Genomic DNA, 18,381 nt, shown 5'->3' with positions numbered 1-18,381 from the left:
CAGGGGAAGGGCTTCTATAAATAAAGGTTGAGAAAGAAAGTGTATGTGATGGGTTATTGGGTTTGGAAATGGGCTGGGCCCCTATCAGCGCATATGACAGGCTGGGGGAACATGGTGTGGGGCAGAAATCGAGAGAGGATGTCTCCCACTCCAACCGACTGGGCCTGTAAGGAGCAGAGCCCAAAGTTGGTGGCATTGTCAATTTAGCAGAGAGAGAGAGAGAGAGAGAGAGAGAGAGAGTGGAGGAGGAGGACATTGACAAGTACCATTGAAATAAAAATGGTACAAAATAAAAAGAAAGAAGAGCCGATGAAACACCATATCTTTTCCAATCCTAGGGATTGTGAAAGGTGCCCAAATGTAGAAGGAGGAGGACCCCAATTTAACCTAATTTGCTTCCACTTCCACTCCCGAACAAGGATGTGGCTATGCTACGCTACTACTTATGTAGATATCATACATACGTAGCTACTAGCCCAAGCCAGCCAGGCATGCATGTAGCTTCTTATGAAATTGATTTCTAGAGAGGGAGATGTGGACAAATACCAGAAGACCTAATTTGGAGGGCCACCACCGTCCCATGTGCATGTGAAGCTGTTTGTTTCCATCATATTACCTAGCTAGCTATTCACTCGCCGTCCACTCAAACCAATCACAATCAATGATCGATGCCATTGTTTTCACTTCATTTTCTCTCATCCCATCCCATCCCATCCAATCCCACGTATTCTATTATTATTATTATTGTAGTTGCAGTGAACCCAATAGGACCCTCCAATTGTACTCGATAGATTTCTTATTTTTCTTCCTCCAATGGGCGCATGCACATTGATTACGCATTGCTCAACCCATATGTATCCTTCCTTCATTTCCTTACATTTGTGTATATAATTCTGTCACAACACCATTTATATAATTTTGTTGGATTGCACCATTGCATGGTCGTTGTTGTGACCCCATTTTTGGATCAGTGTCTTCGTCGGATGGATGGAGTAGCTTTTTTTTCCTTATAGTCCTAGTATATATAGATTTTAAAGTTTAACCCAACTCAAAATCTAATAACTCAACCGATAAGTAAATTTAATGCACCTCATTTTGAAATCCTAAGTTCGTCCCTAGTTGAACCTGCACTACCTACAACAATTAAACCACCCAATAAGCAATAGCGTTGAGCGCACCCTTGGAGTCATGATATATACAAAGCAAAAATAATATTGGGTACTCTGTAGTCTTAATGACACTGACCCGCCAAAATAAAAAAAACAGTTCCACAGTGGCAGTGAGGCCCGGAGCTCAGCACATTGACGATTTTGCACTCTATATATGATGATAAATAATGAAATGTCTAGTGTAGTAGAGGACTTGGTGCGATGCGGTGACAATTTTGACAATTGCTTGCTTGTATTGTGTGACTACGACATTGGGCTCCACTGCTTGAATTCCGCTCCAAAAACAGTCAAATGGCAGTTGATTTCAACCGTACATGGGGCCATGATATGAAACATTGTTTCTTCCTCCCCTTGCAACATCGACAAATAACCAATTCAGCATTGGAAGAGAGAGAGAGAGAGAGAGAGAGAGAGCGCATTTTGCAGGTGTAGGAGGAGGGCTCGCTAGTTTATTAATTAGCTAGACTTGGTGCAATAATTTTTTGGTCCATGTATGACCTGTTCGAGTAATTCAAACTTGAGAGTTGAGGTTGGTTCATGTCTTTGTCAAATAAATTGTTCAGTTTTTTGATAAATGGGAAACTAATTCTTTGTTTTTAATTACTTGTACCGGAAAATTGGTAAAATTATTTAGTTACATTCATGTGTATTTATGAAAGTTGAAACTCATGTGTCTAATCTTAACAATAATAATAAAAATGATTAATTAGTTGGGACATTTTAATAAAAATGATTAATTAAATTTATGTCTAAAACCTAAAAAACCTTAATTTTGTAGTTTTGACTTGTACGTTGATTTTCTTGAATATACACATGTTTCACACTTAATTATGTGGGAAAATACTTTCAAATGTCACTATTACTATAGCAAATAATCACACTATAACGATATCAAAATGATAAATTGTCGATATTATTAATATTACACTCGACCTGTCCAAATGATGTTCGTCAATCTCTACCCAAGTAGCTCTAGTCCATGATACAAAGGACCCTCAACCAGTCAATCAGTATATCGAAAACAAATAATTTCATATAGTCTTTGATTTGATAGAAATAAAATATCAACATTTTGGCATTCCTTTGACATCCACATGTATGAATTGCAACAACATCAAAAAACTTGTTGATGTTCGCAATCTTAATCTTAAGCTATGATTGGCCTCCTAGCCATTTTCGATATTTTGATGTTTTACACACACAACACAACCCCTTTTATTGCCCTCCAAATTATACAACTTGATCCAATCCCTTGATACATGATCAAATGAATCTTGCATGCAATCATCAACAAAGCCTAAAATATAATATAGTATGGAAGGGTACACCGTACACACACTAGACAACCCAACACTCAAGTGTCTGTACACAGACAACATCACGTCAGATACATCACACAGTAACCTCCACGTACTTTCGACAACTCACCAGTAACAATTAGCAACGTGGCGCGCTTTCCACCACTTATGTCTCAGCCGATAAAATAAGGGTGGCCGACAAAGCGACCATCTCACTTCCCCCATCTCACCCGTCCACGCGTCCTCCACCAACGGCTCGATCTTATTCCTCTCCCACGATCGTCCGTCCCGGGTCCTCCCTCCCTGGCCCAACCAAAGTATGAACGAAACCTCTTCAAGCTCTAGTTCAATTTCAGCAACAGCGCTTGGGATATTATTCAGGAGGGTATTGGCGTCTTTTCATGCACTATAAAACATTGGTCAGTGTCATACTGTCATTTGCGTGTGTCGTAGGGCGAATTTGGTAATTTTAGATAAAATAAAAAGAGTTTGGAAGATATGTGCGGGGGATATTTGTCGGTGTTTGAAGCTCACAACTTATTCTTCCTTTCCAATTCTCCGACTTCTCCTCTTCCCCCAAAACACACACATCTCTCTCTCTCTCTCTCTCTCTCTCCCCCTTTGCATTACACACAGAACAACTGCTGAAAAACAGACAGAGAGTGTGCGCAGGAGAAGTGAATTTTCCCGGAAAATTCAGCAATTCATCAAATTTATAAGAAAACTCGAGTGGGTATATAATCCAATTCTACATTACATTTAGTACTTGAAATGCAAGACATTCATTCAGTGGGAGGAGCGAGGTTCTTCGCAGGCTCAGGGGGAGGAGGAGGAGGAGGAGATCGGCGGCTGAGGCCCCACCACCACCTGAACCAGCAGGCCTTGAAGTGCCCAAGGTGCGACTCTCTCAACACCAAGTTCTGCTACTACAACAACTACAACCTCTCTCAGCCCCGCCACTTCTGTAAGTCCTGCCGCCGCTACTGGACCAAAGGCGGCGTCCTCCGCAACGTCCCCGTTGGTGGCGGCTGCCGCAAAACCAAACGCTCCAAGCCCAAATCCTCGTCCTCCTCATCGCCGCCGCCATCGCCGCCGCAGCCGAACAGTGCTACTGATCAGCACAAAGCCAGCTCTCATTCGAGCAGCGAGAGCTCTAGCCTCACCAACACCACCACCGCAGCCGCAGCCGCCGCGACGGCCACGGAGGCGGTTTCAGCTCCGTCTTCGACTGGCTCGGCTTCCAACCTGTTGAGTAATATTCATCGTCAGGAGTCGAAATTCTTCGGTTCTCAAAGCGGTGGCTTCGAGCCCGGTGCTGCGGCAGCGTTGCTTGAGCAGAGTACGGAGATGAACGGAATGTTCTCGGAGATTGGAAGCTTCACGAGCTTGATCACGTCGTCCAACGACTTGCCGTTTGGTTTCGGTAACATCGGCGGCACCGATGCTTCGGTTTCGCCGTTTAGGGTGAATCAGCAAGCGCAAGGGCATCATCAGAATCAATGGGGTCAGCAGAACCAGAGCGAGGAATTGAAGATGCAGGAATTGAGTGGGGGATTGATGGATCAGACGGGTCAGGTGGATTTATCAGTGTTCCATGGCAGATCCAACGGCGGAGGAGGAGGAGTATTTGGATCGTTAGATTGGCAAGCGGGTTCAGGGGATCAAGGTTTGTTTGATCTTCCTAACACCGTTGATCAAGCATATTGGAGTCAGAGTCAATGGACTGATCAAGACCACCCTACGCTCTACCTCCCGTAAAAATCTCTCACTCTAATTAACCATCCATTCCCTTTATAAAAAAATGGAGAATCTCAAAAGAAATTGGAATTTGAGAGGAGTTTTTATAAAATTATGAATATATATATCACTGCTCTGCTCTTGTATGTATGTAAATTTCATATAATTTTTTCTTTTGGGGGGTTTAATTAATGTGATGATTTGGAAGCTGTTTTTGTTTTTTTGGGTGGGTTTGCTTGCAACTAACCTTCATGTTAGTTTTCATTTTTAATCTTGTTTTTTTTTCTTTTTGGGGGTTCTTTTGGTATCTGGCCTTCGATGAATCAAATATATAGAGAGAGAAATATTATAGTGTCTTCACTGTTTGGCTTATGAATGATCACTTCTTCTGTTTTCTTAACTCATGTGTGGTTAGTTAATTGCTAACTAATCACGCTTAATTGATTCATATTTAAGCACGCTGTGCCACGTCATTGTTGTATGATTAACAGTGAAGTCATTAAGCTCAGATATTTTTTATTATCTTTTTTTGTGTTGTGGGGAGCGTGTACGGAGGAAGAGGGTGTGGCGGCAGTGCGCGGTACTGCTTGCTGGGGAGGGTCGGTTAGGAATTGGGTGGTGGGGGCGCAGGTGGATCCGGAAGCAGTCCCATGCGCGATTATGAGTCCACGTGGCGTAGTTGAGGAGTGGGGGCATGGATGATAATGGCAGCGGCCACGTGGGGCTTGCATGATGGGCCAGGCGCTGAGGAAGGTCGGTTTGTCCTGGCTCTGCTCTTCCTCTTCCTCTTCCTCTTCCTCTTCGTCTGGCGGAACTATCATTTCATACCCCCGTTTCATTATCTCAGTTCTCTATTATTCTATTCTTATTCTACTATTATTCTATTATTCTATTATTCTATTATTCTATTATATATAACGTATTAGACAAGGAAAGAGACGGAACAATGAAATGAAAATAGAGAAGTATTTCTTCTCCCTCCTCTCTACTGTTGTCTTATTATTCATGGTGTCAATGACAAGTGATGATCAGTGCTGGATGGAGTTGTAGTTGGGTTGGGGTTAGATAGACATACCAACATGTGCATGTTCGTGTGTGAAGAAGATGGTGGTGGGGGGATGATCAGTTGATGATGACGACGTGGATACTATGTGCTGGTGGGACCGGCATTTTTTTGGGTTGGGTGGGTTGGTGCGGACTGGTTAAAAAAAAGGGGTATACTGTTTCTAGTAGTTAGTGAGTGGAGTGGGGTCCAAATGGCAAGTGCAGAAGTGGCCTATGACTCTGTGACACGAGTCACGGATTCGGTGGTCCGTGTGCCTCAAGCAAGTTACAAATGAAAACGAATGATTGAATTGAAATCCCACTCTCACTCTCACAACAACACAACCAGCGCAGCGGAGTTCACTTTTTAATGTCTTGGTTAGGCTAACTAAAGCACGTTGTCAATCATATTAAACTAACAAAGCTTAGGTCGCTCTCCTGTTTGTCATAATAAGAGCAAGTTTTTTTGGGGTCGAATTGAAGCTGAAAAGTGCACCTTTGGACATCCTAATCTGACTACTTCTTCGAACTTCAAAGGGCTGATAAAGATGGAAAACCAATTAACAAAGTATCTATTAGTTAGCTTTCATGATGAAGCTATTCATTTTGGTAGTCTACGTACAATTAGGTTTTGGATAGTATCTGATTGGATGACTGGTTCTCACTGAACCTAAGTCTCATCTTTTTGCCATCAATTTTTTGTTGTTGTTGTTGTTTCTACGTCTTCTTAATGGCTAGACATTGAAATCTCGTTGACCTTTTCATCACATCGCATTGGCGATTATTTGAAACCTTTCTTCTATTCATAAATTTTTATCTAGTGATTTTTGAATGTTTAAGCCTAATTGTTTAACACATGCGTTGGTTAGACCATTTAATCAAGGTAGTAAACAAACCCTAACACCCAAGTTCGAATTCCTCATAGATTATGAGATGAGATGGGATGAGCGACATTGCTTGCTATGCATGTGCAAACTGGCCTGGTCCAAGCAAGCATTGGCTGATGGGCAAGGCAAACCACCATGACTTTAGGCCAGATGATCAAGATGTGACTTGTTGAAGACGGAATATGCTCCCTTCTTCTTGCCTATGGGTTTTGCCATAAAGAATTGCCATTAAAGACTTCAATGGGCTATGGACCATGCTGCGCTGTCTGCCCCCATGGATTTTGACTTCACGTTTGAAGTTGGAACCCTCTCACAGTTGGGCAGATGGTTATCATCGTTGTGGGCCTTTGGTTTGTGACCGATCGATCTTCTTGACTTCCCTACTTGGAGTGCACCATTATGTATGTTTGCCCTATTCAGGACTTTCTAGTTTTAACCAAACATTTTTAGCCTTTGACAATGGAGCTTGGCTATTTAAGAATTTGAGGGTACAGAAAGTTGGGGCAAAATGTCTGGTATTGGAATTGGTTAAATGATTCTCAAAAGAAGCCATTAAGGATTAAACCTAGCTAGTTGCCCTAGCAGAATTGGTACTACAAACTAAAGGGGTTTTGGCCCACTGCATCAAGTATGCGTTTAATCATATTCAATTATCAATTCTAAAGTTTTGTTCAATGTTGATCTCTCTCTCTTTCTCTCTCTCTCTCAGAGTAACTCAGTTAGGTTAACGTTGCCAGAATGATGCTCAGACGACAACCTTAATTTCTCTTCAAATCATGTAAGCAAATGCCAATAGGACCATCTGAACTAAACTCATCACATGTCCAGCAAGGCCTCTACTTACTAAATACAAAATATTAAATGGATTAAATTTATTACTACTATGATGTTATTGTATAAATCAGAACATGTGTTTGTGTATAATCTGTAAGGCATGGCATAAAGCTTAACTAATTTACAAGCCAAAAAGATTGAAGTAGATATATGACATTCAGAATTTACAGCAGAGAAAACGCATCACCCAATGGCGGTGGTGTCTCTGTAATTGTCTCGGGTCAGCTTTCCCCATTCTTGCCGGGCTGCCATTCCATTCCGAGGATAATCTGCCCATCATGTAAAAGTTAAAAACTATGATCCACATGTTACAACTCAGAAAATAAGAGCAAGCAGTAGTAGTAGGGTTAGTGAGGTTACATGGGAAAAGCAAAAGACTGGGAGCTAGTTGTGCTGCTATTTGACCGAAAAGATATGCTACCGTAACTTGGTATTCCTCCTGAGAGTGCTAAAAGGCCTGAACAAGGTTCAGATGCTGACATCCCATCTTCGGACGAATCAGGCCTGAACATGTTTCCTATGTCCGGAGGATGGCACTCTGCACTTTGTGTAACTTCCTCTCTCCCATCATCTATGGTGATTATACCATTGAGTTCGCCAAGACTGCTTGCATCGTCCAGGTCACTTCGTACAGAGGCCTTGCTTGTGCGGCTCTCGTCATCAATTGCCTGACTTTTGGATAATACCATTGAGTTTGCCAGCACTGCGTTATTTGGACCCTACAGAATGTGAAATATAAATAAAAACCAAACCAAAGAATTCAACTCTGCAAGTATGCCTAAGATATTTTCCAATCTGCACTGGGAGTTTGCAAATCTAGAGAATGATGAAAATGTGATAGTGAAGCAAACACCATCCAAAGCTTTCATTGATTACCAAAAGCGTGAGATTAAATCCAACTGGTTGGTAGGATTTGCCATCTGATATTGGCTCTTAACGCTAATATTATGTTAATTATCCTCGGTGGCATCATCTCATCCAATTATTTAAGACAGGATGGAAAAAGCATTGTCCTGCTGCAAAAATTCCATCCCTATTTCATGAGCATCAGCTTACCAGGGCCAGTGGGGAGGCTCGGGAATTAAAAAAAGAAAAAAGAAAAAAGATGCAATAAATAAGATTTCAATGTTAAAGGGGATTTATTCTAGCAAAGAAATAATTGGTGACTTACCTGTCTAACTATAAGCAGTGTTTCAGATACGGTCTTCTTGGTTGAATGATCATCACTTTCTCCAAAATATTTGTCATCTTCAGTCTTCGAGTTCTTGGAACCACACTGCTCGCTTACATCCTTGTCACAGTCATGCTCAGTTGAAGCGGAAGACTCCGAGTCCAGAGTTTCTCCAATTGATTCACTGCTGCTGTCCAGATCAGAGTCAAGTATGCAAGCGATACGACTGTGGTCCAGCTCACAGTTTTCTACCAAATATTTTTCCTGAGATGGCACTTCCTTGTCAATGCAAATGTCCTTAAAACACTGGTAATTACTGCTCTCTTGAAGGAAAGCAACCAGCTCTGGCAATTCATTGTCCATGCCAACCTTTCTTTCCCTACTCTCCTCCTTGTCACTGCAAGTACAAGTATAATGTGGGATATGTTGGCCATTTCCATCCACAGAATCCTTCCAATCCATGTAACCACTTGCTCTCGAGGCGTTCCTTACAGCATGCATATTCCGGCTATCATCTGGATGTTGATTTGAAACCACCTCACTGTCTTCACTTTTCAAATTGGAAATGAATACATTATTATCTTTCAAACCGGTATTCTTTTCTACCTTCAACCCTTTTCTGGCTTCAGAAAATTTGAACTTGAAGGACTTGTAAACAGGCTTGAAGACCGCAGTTGAATGGTCATCCATGGATTCGCTATTTGCCTGGTAATCGATACAAAAGAAAGCTACTAGTAATGGAAAACAATGAGACTGGTCTAGTTTAATTTAATGCAATTAACGGCTTTATCTGTAACATAAAAAAAATTGAGCAATATATAATTGAGTGTTCACTTTTGCCTGCACACAGAGCCCTCTTGGGTGCTGGTTATAACTTACAAGAAGGTTCGGTATTAGTCCTTTGATGAGTGTTACAATATGATGCTTCCCATGTCAAAAACAGACATCCTGCTCAGTAATGCCAATAAATGATTAACCTCAAAACTGTTCTGCCTTGGTGGAGAATAAGTGTCAAGTGAATTATTGTTTTTTTTCCACCTCAGATTAAGTTCCATATTACAAAAAGGTTAGACACAGCGTGCAAGAATACAACACATAATTTGGAGCAACATGCATTAGTTTAATTCAATGGCAAAGAAATGAAAGAAGGTTCAGACACAAAACTTCAGGGTATACTTGGGTTGGAAGGAAATCAAAATTTTATCCTTGTAATTTGAACCCGATTTCATTTTCGTGCATATAGATTGAAACTACCTAGACTGAAAAAATGTTACTTAGAAATGGTCAAGCATCTAGTATTGCAGCTATTGCTACTCACCTGGCAGGTGCATGTCATTATGGAGGGTCCGCTCGTTCAGCTGAAACAGAATACTCCACCATTTCAACAGATTCTCTACTGGTTTCCAAACAATCCAGATATTTCCGATCCGAAGGTGACCTGCATTTACAGAAGCATACTTTAGAGCCAGGGTTTTGTTTCAGCAAATTAAAGATCAGGAAAACAAACTTTGAGCAATTAAGAAGCTCTTTCTTTAATTAAAACTTATGTTGTGTAAATCCACATTGAATATTAGTCAAGAAACATGAACTCTACAAAATTCTGGTAACCGATGAGGAAAGTGGAGGTAATTGGGAAAACGGTAACAAAAAGCATAAACTAACCATAGCAACTGTTAAAGGGCTTGTACAAATCCTGACAAAGAACAAGAGAGAAAAACCAATTTTTTTGGTACGTAATACTAGAGAAATTTATGGCTTATATGAACAAGCAAAAATTATTAAGATAGAAGTTAGAAACGAAATACCTTTTATTCAAACGAAAAATAAGAGAAAAGCAGAACTTCTGGCTTACAAGGTTAGCATATCTTTCAGTCTTCCTGTCTTTGACAAGCAAAAATGGGATCAGCCCTGCAAAACGTGAATGCTCATAACAGATGGAATAAAGAAACTGAGGTAAACGGCTCAACTGCAGATTGGATTGAAAACTCTTGTTTTAACCACAAACTCCTTCCATCAAATACATTTGGGAGATGAAAGGCATAATTTGGAAAGTTTTTACCAGGAACAAATGCAGAAAACTTTTAAATTTGAAAACTTCTATAATAGCAACCCCAATCAAAGATTCCCACATAAGCACTACCTGGCACATGGGAATTTGTGAATTTTGGTTATATTAGGTTAGGTGAACATCCCATAACCATGATTCAAATTTCTTCTGTCAATCTTTTCTTGTTATGTTGCCTTCCTTTTTGGTTAAGACATTCATTTAATTACCAAAAAAAAAAAAAAAAAAACCATGATTCAATTTTCTACTTTCAACTTTTTATGGTCAAGATGTGGAAGTAAAGGAAACATGAGTAGGAGAGGATAAAGAATGACAACCCAGAATATCATTTTGTACCATGATTTCTCTATCTCCAAGGTTTATAATCCAAGTTTTGAGCCACTACTTACTTTGAGACATATATTTAATTACAAATTAGAAGAGGTTTACATTTCCAGGTGTTTTCCTCAATCATTCTTTGTAGCTGTGAAAGCTATTTCTCCTACCTAGCAACTTTTGATCACACCTGTTAATATATTATACATCTTTCCTGTGATTATTAAAGAATTATATTTGGAAAAGATCCTACTAACTAAAGTTAAGGATTTGACTTTAGATACATTAAGATCCAAATCTTTTAAATCCAACAGAAGTGAAAAACCAGAAGATCACTCAAACAAATTATCCATGTTTTGATGCCCACTTTAGTTTTCAATAAAAGTAAAAAAAAGTTAAAGAAATTCCAGTTGACAGATATAAGGTTATAAGTAGATGAGAACTACCTCTCTGTCAGTCCAGGAGAACATGAAGCAAGTTCTTGATTGTCCCCTTCTGTCCTGCAGATAGTAGACATGAAGATCATGAAATGCCAGTATTCAGATTGTTGAGTGTCAATGTCATATATAAAGCATTTAGAGGAACCTAACAGACAGAGTTCCCAAAAGAACATGATAATAAAAGGACAGTTCAAAGCATTAAAAACCCATGAAACAGGTACTGATGCTTTAGTAACTGAACTGTCATCACTTTGCCAACACAAATCTTCTTGGTTATGTCTCATTGGCATCTTCTTTTTCTTTTCTTTTTGGAACAGTCCATCTGTCCTTGGGTTTCATTATTTTTACTCCATAGAAGTGCAATTTACTATCTGCCACTTACTCCTCCTCCTTTTCCTTGGGTTTTCTAGGAACCAAGCAGTTGCTTATGGGTTAACTAAAAAATTAAAAGCAGTTGCAACTTAAAAAGACTGCATTGAATTTCCAATTTAATAGCAATCTTCTGCAGATGACATTACCAGAAAAACTAACAGCAAAAAATTATTGAAAGAGAAAACATTCCCAATGTGCAAATATTTTTTATGGCAAGATTAACTTCATTTACAAACAGGTAGGAGGAGGAGAGATGGTAGCCAAGAAGGCTGATCTTCCATCCAACTTTCAGCTGCATCTAACTGAACACTTGGCTAACTACTTGATGTAGATATAGATGAAGCTTAGACATAAACAATACAATTGTATTTAATTTTTATTTTTAGAATTCGAAAAAAAACAAAGAAAAGAATGACTGAAAAATAAAAATAAACCAATCCTTTTTATCTTTTTATATATTTTTTCTCATACATGGAGCATTTTGAGATTTTGAATCCCCAATTAAATGATAAGGGCATTTTGGTAAAATCAATATTCGTTGAAAAATCGATTGTCTGAAAAGAAGTGATTTTGAAAACATAGTCCGCGACTGTGCCACTCTCTCTCTCTCTCTTCCCCTGTCCGGCTCTCTCTGCGACTTAACTTTTCAAATTTGATTTTCGAAAAAGAAGATAAATTGGAGAAGAAGAGGATGTACGAGGCACAGAATTTTCTGCAATCGCAAGATAATTCAAGTAATTTTGGCCAGGACCTAAAATCGTGGCTTTCAGGGGATGCCAACTCGTCCCCAACTCAGTCCTCACTCGCGCATTCTTCCACCACCACCACCCACAACAGCAATGTCGATCGCGTCCTCTTCAAAGACCTCGTCGAGATCGTCCCTCTCGTTCAATCCCTCATCGTAAGCTCTCTCTCTCTCGAAGTGTAAATTGTCAGCTCTCTGGCCTTTTCTTTTGATTGTGTCTTGTTCCCGAGCAAATGGGGAAAATAAGCGTTAATGGCTGACGTGGGATGAATTGAGTAAATTTAAAAATTGTTACTTTATGTGTTTCCGATTGCGATTGGAGAAAATGAAATTGGTATTTTCAATTAAGGATCTTTTTCCTTCTTTTACTCACAAAATTCATAGCAAACTATTTTAGGATCGGAAAGCAAGCAGTTCGTTCACGCGGCGTGGTTCGGTGACCTACACCAAGACACCTTCTAGAGAATCCTTATCCAAAAAAGTAAGAATTTTATATGCTTTTGCTAGCTTGCTAATTTTGGATTAATCAACTGTTATTTATGAATACTTATGCGGTTTTTTTTTAAGTGATGAAGCTAATGTTTGTTTTTTTGGTCGAAAGATGAAGCTAATGTTAATATACATTTTTTTAAGCATTAAATGCAGTAAATACAATTGTAGTATAAAGTGTCATGATAGCACTCAGCATGATAGTATACCCAAATTGGTGGGGTGTGGAACTACTATTTGTTGTCCTTGGAAGAATTTGATGTCTGTGAATGCTCCAGTGGTTTTCTCTTTTCCGAGGACTCAAATAATTTTCTTTCCTTATTGTTTTGTTTCTTTTGAATTTCCCTTTTATTAGTCAACCAGTAATGCAACAGATGATTGAACTTGTGTAAAATCTAAAGAGGTTTCTTGGATTAAGGGGATTATTGATGACGAATTTTCATTATCAATCACCATTGGAAATTGGAATTGTTGCTACTACATCATAACCTTGGGATTTTACTTTGGTTCTTAAGCTCTCACTTTGTATACCTAACAATGTCGTTTTGATTTTGTTGCTTTTCGTTACTTCGATTTTTCTGTGAAGGGCCCTTCTGTATACCTAATATTCCTCTCCTCTTATCTGCTGAAGGTAACTGAACAAAAAGGGAGGAATCCAGCTCAATCCATTCCCATAAGAAAGAAGAGGGATCATGGAGACAAGGACCCCAGCACGAATGCTAGCAATAACCCTGATTCTGACATCTTTTCTAATTTTTCCTCAAGAACTTCAGCGGAGCAAGAAGAGTTGGATGCATTAAGGGTACAAGTGGATGATCTACAAAGAAAAGTATCAGAGAAGGAGGAACTTTTAAAGTCATCGGAGATATCAAAGGACCAAATGAAAGCTATTCAAGCAAAACTTGATGAAATGAAGCACCAAGTTTCAGAAAAGGATGCGTTAATCAAGGCTGCTAAGCTACAACTCTCTGATGCAAAGGTAAGCGTGCATCACTCAGTGCCTTGAAGACGATTAGGGATTTCTTATGATATTTTATTTCCTTGTGAGGCCTAATGACAGTAGTCAATCTAGATTTTGGAGTTGCTTCATTGGGTTCTAGAGGGTACAAAGGCAAGATTGTGTGAAACGTTCCCTTTGTTAATGTAGCATACAAACAAAATCTGTGTTAAAGTAGCAACTTGCCTAAAATGGAGCAGAGTCCTGTTTATAAACTTTATTTTGCTCTCTCTCTCTCTCTCTCTCTCTCATACGCACACACAATGCTTACTGTGAATCATACTGTTATCGACGTATGTCCTTTTTCACAGATTAAGCTTGCAGATAAGCAAGCTGCTTTGGAAAAGTTACAGTGGGAAGCAATGACATCTAACAGGAAAGTGGAGAAGCTTCAAGAGGAGCTAGACTCCTTGCAAGGACAGATTTCATCGTTTATGTTCCTATTTGAAGGCTTGATGAAAGCGGATGCCATTGTATACGGTGAAGATTATGATATTTCACCGTGCACTGTGGATCATCTTCCTCATATCGTAAGTTCATAACTCCCTCCCTTGGATATGGTTGTTTATTTCATTTTTTTTTTTTGGGTCGGTTGTGTCACGTATTTTATATTAACTAATTGCTTGAGACACCTCTGTTCTTGCAATCATATTCTTGTATCATTGCTATTAATTTTTCAAGTATCTGTTTACTTGGTTATTGTGTGTTGGTGACAAAGCGTCTGTGTGTGTGTAAAAGCAAGCTGGAAAGACAATAAAGAACAATTTGTTGAGCCCAAGGTTGTACTATTGCGTGGGATATAATGTGTCGAGAAGAGTTTGTTTATGTATGTATATCCACTTGTTGGCTGCTTTATTCCTTGTAGCTGAAAGATCCATGCTTTAATGAACAGGATGATTTGGACGAGATGCAGATGCGGAAAATGGAAGAAGCTAGAAAAGCTTACGTCACTGCTGTTGCCGCTGCAAAAGAAAAGCGAGATGAAAAATCTATTGCTGCTGCAGCCAGTGCAAGGTTACATCTTCAATCATTGGTTCTCTAAACCAAAAGTGGAGAATTAACAAACCCTTACTGAAGAATTCTCATGCTAGCTCCACTAGGTTTGACTAGTTTTGCAGTGTGGTAGTATCCATGAATTGTTGTTGATTGTTGTATATTTATATTTCATTCCTCGTGTTTTGCTGGGCTATGTGAAATGTGATTCGTTTCCTTTTTCTTTTAGGATAAATAGACTATGGAAATGGTTGTTGATAATAGTATCTAATTTCTCCCATGGTCAAACATTTATTGTTATCTTCAATATGCCCTTTGCTTTCTCTCTCAGCCTCCTTCCTTACAGGAATTGAGTTATAAACATTGTTTATCAATATCTTAGATCTGAAAGTTCATGGCAGAATGTTGCTTTTCTGAAAACGCAAGGATATCATACTTTCACATTGAAAAGTTATGCATCAGCAAATGACCACCAAACGAAAAGCGATATTGCTTAATCCGCAATTAAAACGATTAATCCCAATCAATTGGAAGCTAAGTATGTTTGAAAGTAACAAGCATGAATGTACAAACCACTATGACCTTTTTATTGCTTCGACTAGAAGACACAGTAATTTGGTTATGCTTAATCCAATATCGTGGGGGAAAAATGAGAAAGCAATGCATTGCAACTTTCAGAATCTACAGCACTGAAACTGAAAGCCTATACAGCGAGCCTTGTGCTTTCTTAATTCCAGAGCTTCTGACTTTGGCATTTGCACGGGACTGCCCGTCCACTCCAAACCCAACCTGCATTGCATTGTTTTTACCAACTTCTTAAGAAATAATACACCCAGGAAGTAATATCATTATCATGAATTAATTAATTGTTCGAACGTACACTGGGAAAGCAAAAGAGCCTGTGCTGCCGTCGGATTGATTAGAATCACTTGATTCAACGGACACCATCCTACAATCCTCAGCAATGCTACCAGGAGGTGGTTCTGTACCCAAGTAATTCTCCTCTTCTTCTTCCTCATCCTTAGCAAAAGAATTACATTTTAAAAAAAGAATATGTGGTACAAGTTATTATGAATGTATACTTTTTGGTACACCATTTTTTAAGACGTGTTGTGAGCTAGCTAACATGCATATTGTTCTAAAAGAAGATATCTTAACCTTAGAAATCTAAAGACCCTCTACCTTTTGGTCAAAGATGATACATTTTCCATCATTTGTTGTAGGGTAAATATCATATGCTTTTCCAGTCAACCTCTCCTGATTGCTACACCTTTCAGCTCTTTTTGTATCCTCGCCATAATTAAGCTGTTTTGATCAAACAAAAGCAAACCACTACTAATCAAATTAACCTTCTTTTCCTTTTTTTCTTGGGGGGCTTTGTCTTAATTTTATAATTCAACATGTTCAAGAAATATACAACACTGTCACTAACCTTGCGATTCACAGGCCTTGGTGAGTTTCTTGACGTGCAGTCTATACTACTGGCGGCTTCCGGTTTGCCATTTTTCACGACGTCGAATGCTCCATCTTCTTTAAAGCAGAATACTATAAATTCTTCGTCTGAAAAATGTGGCCTGCATCTTGAGCTATTGGAACTCCTACTTTCAACTGGGCAAGTGCCTTTAACCTGTTTCGAACTGTGGCTTAATCGTCGTTCTCGGCTACATTTTTTGTGCCTCGACATCTTTTTCCTATTTGTATCATTGCATCTGCTGTCATCCTGCATATCGAAAGCCATGTTTCTTATTGGCAGTTGGGGGGTTGCAGGACAACATCTATCAGCTGCTTCATCATCTATTTAAACAGACAAAAAGAAAAACAAGCATTACCCAATTTGAAATATACTATATAGGATCAAATAATTAATAACAGTTTTAATTTACAGGGCCTGATATTTCTGTGATACTATAAACTACTAGCTAGTTCATCATGAATAAGTTGCTATATGGATTAATTTGCTTACCTAAAGAAAACCTGCAAGCCAAGAAACATGAAGCCCAGTCCTTCACACGCCATCTCACTAGCCTTGTCATTGTCCATGGCGTGCTGCACATTTTGAGTTTGCTACTTAATTTTAACAGTTCACAGAGAGAGAGAGAGAGAGAGAGAGAGAGAGAGAGAGAGGCACTTGAATGACAAGAAGAGGCAAATGACCATTTGAAATTGAAAAAAGGAGCAGCATGACCAAGGGAAGGGAGTTACAGTGCTAAACCCATAATGAGTAATTAGTCAGTTATGTTTCCAAACATGGTAAATGAAAACAAATCAATAATGCTACAGGCACCAATTTTGTTACTAACTTTTATTTACCAACCTATGTGGCATGTGATATGGCATTACATGTCAATTGCCACATAATATTTTTTAATTACATCATTTTGTATTTTTATCATCTTTTATAATTTTCCCACTTTTTTCTTTCATTTTTGTCGTCTTTGAGTCCTGGTAGTCCAAGAGTCCCCCGCAAAACAATCCTTCACCACCACAGCCACCATCATCACTGATTTCCTCATCCTTCTATCGGACAATCTTTTTCTTATTCTCCCAGATGTTAGACGGAAAAGATTTCTGTGCAGATCGGCAACTGAAATTTTCTTAAGATCTGCTATTGCATTTGAGAAATCAAAGGAAACCATATATATTTGCAACCCTATGATGGGATGAGGTATGTTTACTTCTCAAACATACATTGGCTATTGTGAGTATAATGCCAGTACGCATATAGCGATCGAGTACCAAATCCATTGGCAGTAATGTTTTGAATCATGGAGTAATCCTATGATGGCTGATGAACATGCTACAACAGCTAGCCAATCTGTTAATTTTTTGTTAGTTAATGATCTCATCCCAAAATATTGTGACAAGACTTAGACACAGAAACATCATGCTAAGCTTACTTCCCTCCACAGTGAAAAGTTGGGGATTCGGTTTAAAACCCAAAGAATATACATCGAGTAGAAAAGTATACTATTACAGCCTGTTCCTATGTGAAACTAGTAGGTAGGTACATATCATGAATAGAATACAGTTTCGAATCAAACCAGTGAAGCTACCACAGGAAGAATTTCCAAGGAACCGGCAGTTGGAAATATATTATTGTAAGTTGGTTGAGCACTTAAACTATAGAGAATGCTACGACTATCTCATGAGTGATGGCATATGACTCTACTATCAACTAATGATAAGTATTGGAAAAACACTTGCTGATATAATCATCCAAGAGTGCACCTCCTCCATGACAAGAAAATACTAGACGTGCCTCAAATTTCTTAAGTTCCATAAACAACAAAAATGCACTCAACGGCTTATCTCTAAACTTTTCCACAGTAACAAGATCTACCTAGTGAAATTTTCCATCTTAATCTCAAAATGGAAATCCTTACAGCTGGTAACTGAAGATACCACATATTCACTACTTGTATTAGGTCTCATTGTTAAAATAAATAGAGTTTTTATTTATTTAAATCCCACACTTCTCTTTGTTCACCCTAATTTAATTCAAAATTTTACAATTTCTAAGAAAAACCCACTATCTTTCCAAACTACCCCTAAATACACACTTAACAGAAAAAAATATATTAAAAAACTTATCAACCTCACAACCCACACCCCGCTATCTTGCTCATAACCACTCTAAGTTCACCTCAACCTCACATTACTTAAAAACACTGTCGTTAAATTCAATTGACGACCCACAAGCAACTATTTGCATACTGTATTTAGAGTTTGTGAAGAGAAGATGAGAGTGTAGTAGATTTCTTGGATTGAAAGAGAAGAGTAATCGGGCTAGTGTAGAGGAATTTGTGTTTTTCTAAAACTTAATGT

At 38.9% G+C, this 18,381-nt stretch overlaps 4 protein-coding genes across 15 annotated transcripts; 2 read left to right on the top strand and 2 right to left on the bottom strand.

Annotated features, from left to right (window-relative positions):
* The first annotated feature begins 2,976 nt into the window (after window positions 1-2,976).
* On the top strand, window positions 2,977-4,564 carry OBP4 (OBF binding protein 4). The gene has a single exon (XM_089041444.1). It carries the CDS (start codon window positions 3,239-3,241, stop codon window positions 4,223-4,225), a length of 987 nt encoding a protein of 328 aa, XP_088897570.1. The 5' UTR covers window positions 2,977-3,238; the 3' UTR covers window positions 4,226-4,564.
* Window positions 4,565-6,997: 2,433 nt separating this feature from the next.
* LOC103338653 (uncharacterized) lies at window positions 6,998-11,614 on the bottom strand. Of its 12 annotated transcripts, none has more exons than XM_089041021.1 (7): window positions 10,967-11,614; window positions 9,946-10,048; window positions 9,803-9,833; window positions 9,459-9,578; window positions 8,141-8,845; window positions 7,330-7,688; window positions 6,998-7,238 (listed from the first exon to the last, which is right to left on the bottom strand). In XM_089041021.1, exons 4-7 carry the CDS (start codon window positions 9,474-9,476, stop codon window positions 7,127-7,129), a joined length of 1,194 nt encoding a protein of 397 aa, XP_088897147.1. In that variant the 5' UTR covers window positions 9,477-9,578; window positions 9,803-9,833; window positions 9,946-10,048; window positions 10,967-11,614; the 3' UTR covers window positions 6,998-7,126. The 12 variants fall into 12 exon arrangements, with proteins under 12 accessions (XP_088897147.1, XP_088897150.1, XP_088897152.1 ...); XM_089041024.1 differs by having other exon boundaries at window positions 9,946-10,021; XM_089041026.1 differs by lacking the exon at window positions 9,803-9,833 and adding an exon at window positions 9,020-9,088 and having other exon boundaries at window positions 10,967-11,611.
* Window positions 11,615-11,877: 263 nt separating this feature from the next.
* MPB2C (movement protein binding protein 2C) lies at window positions 11,878-14,879 on the top strand. Its single transcript, XM_008241851.2, has 5 exons — window positions 11,878-12,233; window positions 12,475-12,558; window positions 13,198-13,545; window positions 13,875-14,093; window positions 14,456-14,879. Exons 1-5 carry the CDS (start codon window positions 12,024-12,026, stop codon window positions 14,603-14,605), a joined length of 1,011 nt encoding a protein of 336 aa, XP_008240073.2. The 5' UTR covers window positions 11,878-12,023; the 3' UTR covers window positions 14,606-14,879.
* A 119-nt stretch (window positions 14,880-14,998) lies between these two features.
* Window positions 14,999-16,710, bottom strand: BASL (breaking of asymmetry in the stomatal lineage). The gene is made up of 5 exons (XM_089041030.1): window positions 16,520-16,710; window positions 15,989-16,350; window positions 15,739-15,861; window positions 15,437-15,576; window positions 14,999-15,345 (listed from the first exon to the last, which is right to left on the bottom strand). The coding sequence occupies exons 1-5, from the start codon at window positions 16,608-16,610 to the stop codon at window positions 15,231-15,233; spliced, it is 831 nt and encodes a 276-aa protein (XP_088897156.1). The 5' UTR covers window positions 16,611-16,710; the 3' UTR covers window positions 14,999-15,230.
* Between the last annotated feature and the right edge of the window lie 1,671 nt (window positions 16,711-18,381).

This window comes from Prunus mume, linkage group LG7 (genome assembly GCF_029339155.1).
Source record: "Prunus mume cultivar Tortuosa linkage group LG7, ASM2933915v1, whole genome shotgun sequence".
Lineage (NCBI taxonomy): Eukaryota > Viridiplantae > Streptophyta > Magnoliopsida > Rosales > Rosaceae > Prunus > Prunus mume.
Note: the sequence above shows the minus strand (reverse complement) of the source record. Positions and strands in the feature narration are given on the sequence as shown.

Coding starts and splice junctions, on each gene's coding strand:
- OBP4 (XM_089041444.1), top strand. CDS start 3,239: ATGCAAGACATTCATTCAGTGGGAGGAGCGAGGTTCTTCGCAGGCTCA.
- LOC103338653 (XM_089041021.1), bottom strand. Junction 7,689..8,140: donor CACTGCTTATAGTTAGACAG/GTAAGTCACCAA, acceptor CACATTCTGTAG/GGTCCAAATAACGCAGTGCT. Junction 7,239..7,329: donor CAGTCTTTTGCTTTTCCCAT/GTAACCTCACTA, acceptor CATGATGGGCAG/ATTATCCTCGGAATGGAATG.
- MPB2C (XM_008241851.2), top strand. CDS start 12,024: ATGTACGAGGCACAGAATTTTCTGCAATCGCAAGATAATTCAAGTAAT. Junction 13,546..13,874: donor TACAACTCTCTGATGCAAAG/GTAAGCGTGCAT, acceptor CCTTTTTCACAG/ATTAAGCTTGCAGATAAGCA. Junction 14,094..14,455: donor TGGATCATCTTCCTCATATC/GTAAGTTCATAA, acceptor TTTAATGAACAG/GATGATTTGGACGAGATGCA.
- BASL (XM_089041030.1), bottom strand. CDS start 16,610: ATGTGCAGCACGCCATGGACAATGACAAGGCTAGTGAGATGGCGTGTG. Junction 16,351..16,519: donor GGCTTGCAGGTTTTCTTTAG/GTAAGCAAATTA, acceptor CTGTTTAAATAG/ATGATGAAGCAGCTGATAGA. Junction 15,862..15,988: donor CAAGGCCTGTGAATCGCAAG/GTTAGTGACAGT, acceptor TGATCAAAACAG/CTTAATTATGGCGAGGATAC.